This window comes from Macadamia integrifolia, chromosome 13, assembly GCF_013358625.1.
Source record: "Macadamia integrifolia cultivar HAES 741 chromosome 13, SCU_Mint_v3, whole genome shotgun sequence".
In the NCBI taxonomy this organism is placed as follows: Eukaryota; Viridiplantae; Streptophyta; class Magnoliopsida; order Proteales; family Proteaceae; genus Macadamia; species Macadamia integrifolia.
Genome location: NC_056569.1, coordinates 18,789,372 through 18,800,207, shown reverse-complemented (window position 1 = coordinate 18,800,207; position 10,836 = coordinate 18,789,372). Strand labels below are relative to the sequence as shown.

At 38.9% G+C, this 10,836-nt stretch overlaps 1 protein-coding gene across 2 annotated transcripts; it reads left to right on the top strand.

Annotated features, from left to right (window-relative positions):
• Positions 1 to 4,796: 4,796 nt before the first annotated feature.
• On the top strand, positions 4,797 to 9,738 carry LOC122059264 (zinc finger CCCH domain-containing protein 13). 2 transcript variants are annotated; one of them, XR_006134014.1, is made up of 5 exons: positions 4,797 to 4,948; positions 5,110 to 5,385; positions 7,655 to 8,096; positions 8,211 to 8,348; positions 8,600 to 9,738. XR_006134014.1 is itself a non-coding variant. In XM_042621959.1 (4 exons), exons 2-4 carry the CDS (start codon positions 5,259 to 5,261, stop codon positions 8,635 to 8,637), a joined length of 303 nt encoding a protein of 100 aa, XP_042477893.1. In that variant the 5' UTR covers positions 4,799 to 4,948; positions 5,110 to 5,258; the 3' UTR covers positions 8,638 to 9,738. The 2 variants fall into 2 exon arrangements, 1 of the variants encoding a protein (XP_042477893.1); XM_042621959.1 differs by lacking the exon at positions 7,655 to 8,096 and having other exon boundaries at positions 4,799 to 4,948.
• Positions 9,739 to 10,836: the final 1,098 nt, after the last annotated feature.

The window sequence follows — 10,836 nt, the reverse complement described above, 5'->3', positions numbered from 1 at the left end:
ATTGTTAAATGCCTGTTCTTGTTTCATGATGTAAGATGGGTGATTTTAATTATTGATTATGATGCTTGTTAGACTAGATGGTCGTAGTCGGCTTGGGCACGAATGCTTTGGTGGCCTGTGGTATAGGACGCGGTGGCACTATGCAGTCGTACTATCTCACATAAGAGCATGCAGTTAGGATTGACATATCCCTGTGCTACAACCTTATGTGTTGGGTATATCCTGTCGACAATTTCAGTGATATATTAGAGGGCCAATCGTATTGCTTTTAAATTTAATGTCACTCTGGGTGAGCATTTTACTTTAATGTCACTCTGAGTGAGTATTTTACTTTAATGTCGTTCTGGGTGAGCAATTTACTTTAATGTTGCTCTAGGTGAGCATTTTACTTTCCAGTACCAACGGCAGGCATTCTCCGGTAACATTATAGGCGTATCACAGGATGGGGCTCGTGACTCAGACCCGGGGTATACGCACACTGTGGTTGTGAGTAGCACATAACCTATGACTTAGAATTGTTGTTTAGGTGGGTTAAGATAATAAAATGAACTGCATGCATATAGGTTCATTTGTATTACGTATATTTGTGTGGTATTTCTTTTCACTTACTGGGCTAGTGAGCTCATCCCACGTGCACACCATTTTTACTTGATCTTACAGGTCATCCGACTGAAGAGCTGGAGCCGGAAGCCACCATGGAATTTCTAATTGAGGACCGGTGGGTCCCTAAAGATCTTGGGCACGACGTCGAGTGCCCGTGCGATTGCTGTGTTATGAGTCAGCAACGTTGATACCATATAGGGATTCCTTCTGATTATTTTGGAGATGTTACCCCCTTTTGTATTCTAGATGCTTAAATTGTATTTCTTGTGTATATATCACGCCTATGGGCCCACATGTAATTATGTTATGTAATACAATTTGGGTATCAAGAGTATTGGGGTATTTATAGATATGTACAGGTAAGACTTTCACTAAAATACAAATTTTATTTAACTTAGTGTGTGTATGCTATGCTGTGGTTACTATGTCATGTGATCCTAACAGGTTTTGGGTTAACAGGTGTTAACTTGATCACCAGTCCGATTCTGTGTGGAACGGTGTGTGACAATGGTGGTATTAGAGCGTGATGCTCTACTCACACACAACATACAAGTTAAATCCCATAGAGTCATATAATAGGACCCCAGGGTTGGGTAAAACATAAAAGCTTTAAACGAGTAAAATCTGTAATAAGAAGAAAAAGTCTAAATACTTACATTCCATAGCATGTATGGGAGTAGAACATAGACAAATTAACAAAGGACCAATGGGTCTATTCCATAAACCATTAACTCATAACGTAATAAAAATTTCGACAACATAACGATATTGAATTTTCAAATTTTTTTACAAAGATAGTCACCTGGTAAACCATACACATAAGGATAATTACAAAATATGTTGACACACTATCACCACCAAACCACATCAGAATAAGTCAAATTAAATAAAACTGTTTCACAAGTATCAGAGACCATTATAAACACCATCACCAAATAAAGAGAGGAATAAAAGATAGAAGAGGTAGGCGGAGGAGGAATTTGCCACTTCACTGATCATCCCTGCGAAGAGAAGCCCGAGACGCCCAAATCCAAGGCCAGCAGCAAAAACAATGACAATGTGGACGATGATTTCGCCTTCGATTTCAGTGGGCATCACGAGAGAACCTCTCTCTCTGCTGAGGATCTCTTTGATGACGGCGTAATCCGACCTCTGAAACCTCCTCCTCATCTCCAGCTCGGTGATGAGGCCTCAACTTGGAAAAGCCCTATGATGTCGCCGCTTCTGTAAGCAAGATCTCCACCTCGTCCCAAATCGGAGTCATTGGCCTATACTCGTAATCTTTGTCAGAGGTATGTGTCGTGGACAAAGTGGGAACGGTATGCATCGTGAACTCGAGTTGCAGACCTATGGAGTCATTTGAGGTTTGAGAAGAGAGGGCGCACAACTCCAAAATCCATTCATTCACTTGTTTTTGGAAACGATGAAACAAGTATAACTTGTTTCGTCATGTCCGTTTCTCGGAACAGAAATCACCATAAATTTTGATTTCTATTTATGAAAACAGGAGAAACGGAATAGGTTTATCAAACGCTTTTTGTTCCGTTTCTGCCGTTTCTCTGTCATTTCTTGACACAGAAACGGTAGAAATGCGTTTCTTAAAACATTATCAAACGGGCCCTAAATTCACGGTAGAAGGCAGAGGCACGAGAAGGGCTGGTGGGAGCGCTAAAGTAGAACGCCCAAAAACGTTTCGGACTGGATGGAGCACTTATGTAAGGCGTTGAACAGGTGCTGTCGAAGTTGAAATCCATGACGGTCGGTGCCGGTATTACCACTTCCATTTTGGCTCGTAGGTTCTGATCTCCGTTTCTATCTTGAGACTAAGGGCCGGTATTCCCTCTTGCCAATCCCTAGAAAATCCATCAGAGAGAATTGTTAGAATGATTCAAAATTGTAGAACAAAGAGAGAAAGAGAGATGACTTTACCTGTTGCACAATCAAACCAGATGCCCACCTTCAGTTGGCCGGATCAAGCGGTGATCTTATAAACCTTTGCCAGCTTTTTGGCAAGTCTTCTCCAAGAAGAGAAAAAAGATTTCAAGAAACATTTCAAGAAACAAAGGTTTATCAAACACCCAAAATTCTGTTTTTGTTCCAAAAAAGCAAAAATTTCTGTTTTTGCCGTTTCTTGAAACAGAAACGGCAGAAACATTATCAAACGGGCCCTTAGTTTTGAAATCCTAAATCCCATCCCCCCACTCCCGGATTCGGCTCCTCTACATCTAGGGGGTGAGCTGCAATTTTGGTGGCTCAGGCTGGATGGGCGATATGTGGTATTTTTTTTAATCCAAGGGAGGAGAACTTTAAAGCCGTATTGGCAAGCCTGAACGTGAGAAATAGGGGATATTTGGCTCTTTGTTCGGGTTGATTCGTCTCTCAGACAAGAGAACTGATGAGAGGGAGATCCGGAACTCTCAGTTTCTCTCTCCATCTCCATCTTTCGCTAAAAACTTGGGTTAGCATCTATGTTTCTTCCCTTAAGTAGGCGATTTTGACTCCAAAGCCTGCGAGATTTTAGTTTTCAAATATGGGGATTTTGGTTTTCTATTGACTTACGTTTTTTATTTCTCTATTTCTCACATTTGGGTTTTCTTCCCTTCTTCTGTTCCCCTCCACTTTACTACTTCTCATGTACCTTGTTTTTCGTTCTTAGGAACAAAACCTATACAAGAATTTACTAATTTCTCTCAAGAATCCGATTATTTTCTGAATCTCTTGTATCTAGGTCTCTTCATTTTCATTTTGTGCATCTAGGTTGTCTTCTTTTCCATTTTTTATTCATCTAGGATCTTCCTCTAGTTAGATGGCAGAGAAGAAGAATGGTACAAGAAGAACAACAACAACATAAATATAGCAACAACAATAGTGCATGTGGTGGTGGTAGTGGAGGTCGCTCTTCCAAGAAACTTAAGCAGAAAAAAATCCCACAAAGAGGGAGACAAACGAACGAAGGGTATATTGATTTGCCAAATATCCCCTGTTTCTCACGTTCAGGCTTGCCAATATGGCTTTGACGTTCTCTTCCTTGGATACAAAAAATACCATGTGTCACCCATCCAGCCTGAGCCACCAGAATGGAAGCTCACCCTTGAGCTGTAGAGGAGCCACATCCCCCCCTCCCCCTAATTTTGAAAGAAAGAAAGTGTGAAAGCCTGGATGTATAAACCAAGCCGCTTGAAACGGATTTTTTTTTACAAATGGCTTATGGTCAGAGCCAATTGACGCCACCATCATAAGTAAATCAGAAGGGCAGTTAGGAACCTCTCTTGATTGAGAGAGGTTGACACTTGCCAGTGTAACCTTCAAGTTCCGTCGGTTCAAAGTAGGACGGTCATTTCGTTACCCCATATGAGTGGGCGTAAAAAGACGTTACCGAGCAACACTTTTTTCCCCAAAACTAATAACATTAAAGGATAAAAGTGGAATGTATAAACATACATGAGAGGGTTACATATGATTTTATCCAAAAAGAGAGAGAGAGAGAGGTACCTATGATACAATATATTGAATCTGGTTGTTAAATTATGTGATTAATCCATAGCGTTCCCTTGATAGAATTTCTAGAACCCTTACATGTGCTAAGATGGGTGAGGGTGTGTTGTAATTTCTCAGGCAAGAGACCACTGCTATCTTGTTGAGTGATTCTGCACCAGCGAGAGGTCAATGAGAGTGTGAAGGGACATCAACATGAATGATATTTTTCATTTTACAGGGGTGGGACGGTAATTTTGCATTGCCCATTTTTTGGCATAGGGACCTTACAATCCATACGACGAGGCAACTTTCTTTCTCCCTTGTAAGAAGCTTGAATGGCTGTGTGGCATTTGCCCAAAAATAGGGAGAAATGACTGTCATGTCCCTCAAAAGTTTAAAATCCTACACATGTTGATGTTTGCACGTACACTTTCATTGACCCCGCACTAACACAGGGCCACGCAGGTAATCCCCTACCCTTTTTTAAGCGAAAACAATTTCCATAAGGGAACATGATTCTACACCTAAAGGAGTTTGGATTCTTTACCCACGTGTGTACGTCTCCACCTAGGTAATTTTGCATGAAATAGGATCTCCCATGAGGCCGGAATGTTCGCGTGCCCATGAAATACAAAATGACACCCTGTTATGCTTTCTCTTGCACTCTTATTGGTCACCCCGCACGTGCAGAGCCACGCTCCCCCCCACAGGAAGCACTTCCCCTTTTTTTCTATATCGTAAGTTCTTAACCATCATAAGCTCTGAGAAGTAATAGACTCCCGCCCTTTGTGGATTTCTAGGGTTTAATATCACATTTGTGGATTTCTAGGGTTTATTCGCTGAGGCGGTCAACTCACTTCTTTTCGAGGTACTATCAGTTTGCTATTCTGCACATAGTTCATGGTCGAATTGAAGCAAATTAAATGATATTCGGTTATTCATGGTGGATGGTGGCAAAACCATTGTTTTTACTGTAGAAATTGAGTTTCTAAGCGTCGAACTCACGATTATAGTTTCTTTAACATGCAGGACAGATGGTTTATGACTGCGCTCGGATCAATTCTGTAATTCGTTATATGTCTCTTTGACGTCAATTGATTGCGTATAATTTAGGCTGCGTTTATTTATCTGCTTCGAGATTATTGATTTCTAAATCCAAGGGCTTGTTTTCGTTTACGATGCTTGAACGGAAGCTCTACAAAACCAAGCTTTGCATACTTTATCAGAGAGGCCGCTGTCCCCGTGAAAGCTGCTCATTTGCCCATGGCGATGCGGAGCTTAGGCGGCTTTCTGGTTCCTTCATTGGTAAGAACGTTTGTATCCTTCTGCTAGTGTTTTCATACCACCAACCCCCCCCCAAAAAAAAAAGAAAAAGAAAAAAAAGAAGAGTGTTTTCATACCCTAACAAGAATGAATTAGGTTTCCCATTTTGCGGCAGAAAATCTATGGAATTGTTATTTATGTATGTGAGCATGTTATTATTTTTTTCTCCAGGCATTGGATGCATCTTTTCTTCCCGCAATGAGTGTTCACAGTTTCGTTGGTCTATACTCTTATACTTATTTTTCGAATAGTCACGCCTATTGTGAGATTGATGACTTTATAGTTTATATTGATCATATGCTTGTGTCGTGACATCTGAGTAGTTTGAAAGAGATCATCAATCAAGGGAAAGATGTAATCAACGAAGAACTTTCCTTTAGGAAACTGTGTATTCTTCCATTGAACAAATTGGCAGCATTGAGGCAAACAGGCCTCCACACCCCACCACCACCCCCCCCCCCAAAAAAAAAAACCAGAGAGAGAGAGAGAGAGAGAAGTGGCTGGAAATGACACTGGTGTGGGTCAAATCCTTGTGTAGAGTTCTGTTTAATCTTTGTTGGATGACCCCCATCTGTGTCTTTGCATACTCTCAGTCATTACACTCCACTTCCACATATGCAAAAGAGATGTATCTGTGGAGATAGCTGTAACAATAATTCCAACTATGACCGTAAATTGGTGACGAAGAATAACTTTAGATGTAATGAAACAGAGGTGTTGTAACAATAATTGCAACTATGATGGTAAATTGGTAACGAAGAATAACTTTTGATGGTTGAATAAGCTTCAAATATTTTTTATGACAGTTAAGCTTGAACTGAGCAAATACTTTCAGTAAGTTCTTATGACTGAAATTGTTAAACTTTTTTTAGGATACATTTTAGGTAACGTTTTACAAAAATATTAAACTCTTATCCTTGCTGCAATATTTCAACAGAAAGTTTAAAAATGGTGTGGACAACATGGATAGCTTTGAATTGCCAACAAATATGACTTGGAGTCGAATGGGGAAACAGGAATACAGGATTTGTATAGTTGACCGCATTTTGTAAACTAAATAAAGCTTATTTGTGTTGAGTTCTGTAATATGTCTTTTTTTAATTTGTAGTTTAATTTAAACTTTATTAAAGTACTTCTTAGTGTATGATATTTAGGTGGCTCAATATTGTCATGCATTGATAGTTAATTATTTGTAGTAGACAACAAAAATAATTGAAAGTGTGTTACGATTATGCATTATAGTTTGTGTATGCATGTGCCTATATGAACATGCATTTGGCAGGTAATTTCTCAAAGTTGAGGTTTCTCATGTATCCTAAACCTTTTTCCCACATGTGGCATCATCATGCCTGTTAATCATGTGCGACATGCAATTTGTACTGCAGAAGATTTTGAACATGGTGCGAGATGGCTTCTTTTGAAGGAAGGTTTAAGTAGAGCATTGGTTTGTGAATTTTGAGATTTCCATTCAACTTCCCAATTTGCATGAAAAACTATAGATATATAGCAATGAATATGTAGATTAAATTTAGTCAAACCTGCATGTGGTTCTCAGACCTTCCCAGCAAAATTTTAGCTCATTTAAGGTCTAGCCTCTGTGTAGAGATTTTGAACCGTATAATTATCATTTTTGTGAGGCCATAAGTTGTCCTGTTTTCAAGTTTAGGGCTCACTGTTATAGAACATTTGATTTGGTTTAGTCTTTTAGATCATTTTATTGCATATTAAGTTTGAGTTATAAGTTGGCTCTCACCAGTTGACTGGTGTATTATTAATATTTTTCCTTGATCTTGTTGATAATAATTAATGGAATGTGTGCCAATATATGCGAATAGGTTTTGCATTTTACTGTTTTTCATTCTGTTGTATCCAGATCATATAGCAGAAATGCGTACATGTTAATATTATATAATAATTGGTAGTAATTTCTTCTTGACTAGACGATTTCCCATTCCACTGTGTATCTGGTTAATGTGATATTAGTCTTTTGTCCGTGATGTGAGCATTACTTAACTTCTGGTTTCCTATTCTCTTGCATCTCAAAGGACAATCTAGTTCATTGGTGTTTTTTAATGCAGTTCATGACATTACTTATTTCAAACCTTCTAATTCCGGTTGTTTGGTAGTGCTTCTCTGAAACAGTGAAGGTCTGTTCGAAGAATAATAGATATAAGGTTTTCACAAATATTTAATCTTCCATGGTATTTTAAATTATAATCAGGTTTAGTGAATATCCAAATGTTTTTTGTAGTAAGTTCTGCAGTACATGTTATGGTGGAGCACATGGTATTGACATCATCTATGAGTCCTCAGTCCTCCTTGAGTAATATGGGAAAGGATTTCTTTGATGGTGATATAGCACAGATGATTACCATTGGAAGATGTGGTCTTGGAGGGCCAAATTTTATTGGATGGGAGATGCCTTTATATATTATATGTAGTTTATGGCGCTGGGAAGAAATCTGTACCATTCAGGTTTCATTGTTTTTCTTATTGCTCAAGAAGGCAGGCGTATCATCCATCCTTATTATATGCTTCTTTGATATTCAAAGGGTTTTCTCAATGGTATGATCAAACACAGTTATAGACATATCAATGTATTTTTATGAGAGCGTTTATTTCCATGGCCCCTTTGGAACTGGCAAGGAGACACTGTTACTGTTCATTATTTTCTCATATTGCTCCATGTGATGGTAAGCTTAGTTTTTTATATCACCCATGGATTATCCACTTGGCCTTTAGCTTTGAAAAACAGATGGAAGCTGTCATGTTAACAACATAAAATATTTTTCTTTTCATCATTGCAGGTCGGAGGGACTATGTAGATAGTGATTTGAGGGATAAGCTTGACAGAAGGCATTCTCCCCAGCGAAGATACTCCCCAAGGAGAGATGCAAGAGGCCATCAAACATTTCGGAGTCAGAAACGTGTTCCCTATAATAGGGGTAAAATTGACTACTTTAGTGCTCAACATTCCTTATATTTTCAGTCTTATTCTGATTCCTTTTAAATTTCCTCCCTTATTCTTTGTCATTGGTTTACGAGTGACTGACTAAGTTTTTTACAATATACACCTTTGCGTCCTATCCCTGTTAAAATTTATCTTATATTTTCAGTCTTATTATCTTTTACTTTTGTGCAAATGAACACCTCTAACATCATTTGGTTTTGGTGTCTCGTTGTGCATTTGTTGCAGGATACAGTCAGTCAAGATCCCCCTCTGAAAGGAGGTAAACAACTTTTAAGTCCTTGAAATTCTTCTTTCTGTTATACATTCATGTAAAATAGATATTCTTTTGGCCATTGTTTTCCCAAACTCCCAAACCACTCCATGAAAGATACCTATTGAATGGCTGATGATAATATTTTGTCCATTGTTCCCCAAACCATCCAATGGGAAAGATACCTTTGCTTGTACTTCAATGATTTTTTTTTTTTTTTGGGGGTGGGAGAGGGGGTCGGGGTGGTTCTGCTTGAAAGATGAAACATGGCTGACTCCAACTTCACTTTGTTCATGGTTATCTAGGGCACTTTTTTGTCACTTGTTTGGAGTGATTTTGAGGAAATTTTGATTCCCTGGAGTGGTTCTGCCTAAAATTTGGTTTGGCACAAATTCTGTTCTTTGTAGTGGTGCTTTGATCTTTTTTCCTCTTTTGGAGTGGTTTTGTTCGAACAAAAAATTTCTCATTCTAGGAAACCATCTGTTATTTTTCCTGGGGGTCGGAGCATTTACTGCAAGTACTTGTTTTCTACGACAGTCACTTGTAAGAATTGATTTAAATGTTTTTTAGAAAAGCCATGATGAAAAACCAGAAGTGATACTGAATGCAGGTTACAGTTACCACTTACCAATGAACTATCAGTATTTCCATGTAAGATTCTTGAAGATTTTGGAAGGAACTGGAATGGTTCTTGGTTGTTTGCATTTAGCGATTGATTTGTTTATAAATGTTCATTAACTCATTTGAATCCAATTTTTTGTTATTATTATTATTATTATTATTATTTTAGGTTTCTTGTAATAAATAGTGTTTTAAAAAGGGCAAGTAGGATGTTATCACAAATGAAAAAAAAAGTGCAGTGCTACAAACAAACAAAATTCACAAGGCCATTGCCTGTTGGTGGTATACATGTAATTCTTCATGGCTTTCCAGCAGACATGTGGAAAGGAGTTTGATACATGTTGAGGATTTAATTCCACATTGTTGACGTAGCTTGGGATGAAAATTTCATAACCTTACCATCGTGTTGTAAGGTGGGTTATGAAAAATTATGTTGAATTATCAGAGACAATTGATACAAGAAACAGAATGTAAAGATTCTAGAGGCTGAAAAGAAATAAAAAATTTAAGTTTTGATAGTATCATAGTAGAGGCTTGATTAGGATTTAGTTTTCATCTGAAATATGCAGAAAATTGATCTAAGAATAAGAAGAAATACAGGGTTTTGTGGAATTTCTTAACTGACGGACAATTTAATTTAGGCTGGTTGGTTGGAGAGATAGGGTTGGAAAATAGGAATTTGATGCTTTAATGGTTCCCACTATAAAATATCCCCTTCTCTCAAATCCTGGATCAATCTTTGCTGACAGCATCATAAATGCAATGAAAAACTTGGAACCTCAAATAAAAATGGCTAGTCCTTCCATCGTGGTGGTTGTAATTGGAAAACTATTATGCTTTCATGTTCTATTCATAGTTTTGATGTTGGCAATGTATCTCCTGTGGTTGAATATCTTGCAAATGCTTCATTTATTGGTGTCTTAACAAGAATAGGAATTGCTTCCATTCTGTTTCATTTATTTGTATGTATGCCGACACTCCCGACATACGGTCCCACAAGCACGTGACGTCCATGTGAAGGACACATGGCTTGGGCCCCACATGTCCCCCCCTTATCTTTGTATCCCTTTGGCTATTTAAAGCCCCTTAAGTAATGGATTTGGGCAAGAGAGCCCTTGGTGTAACGGATACCCTGAGAATAAGAATGGTATCAGAGCCAATCCCCTCCCTTTTCTCCGGCTAAGGTCCGTCTCCGGCGGCCATCCCTTCTCGGTTCGAACCTCTCTTAGTCCAACGGATGTTCTAGGCCACGCCCTATTGCAGGTTACTCCGTAGTTCCGGTTCTCTGGTGACAGAGAAAGAACCTTTGAGCGATGGGTCCTCAGGCCAAAGAGTGGCTGTTTTATACCCTGTAACGGCTCAGGTTGATCTGTCTCTGAGACCTTGGACTCCGGGGGTCCTGATCGGCCTCGACTAGGCATCTGTTGATCTAATGGAGTTTCACTGATGGGAGATGCTGCTCGGATTTGGATTCCAGCCTTCATCACGGTATGTCTCTCTCACGACGCTCAACTTCTTCCCGAAGTTCTGACTCTTTGTCTTCTACCTCCCGTCCTTCTTCCCGGTCATCTTCTTTTTCTTCCATCGAGTC

Bases quoted from the DNA above. Each gene is read 5' to 3' on its own strand.
- LOC122059264 (XM_042621959.1), top strand. From the start codon at position 5,259: ATGCTTGAACGGAAGCTCTACAAAACCAAGCTTTGCATACTTTATCAG. The intron at 5,386-8,210 runs GTAAGAACGTTT...TCATCATTGCAG, and splicing joins GCTTTCTGGTTCCTTCATTG to GTCGGAGGGACTATGTAGAT. The intron at 8,349-8,599 runs GTAAAATTGACT...CATTTGTTGCAG, and splicing joins ACGTGTTCCCTATAATAGGG to GATACAGTCAGTCAAGATCC.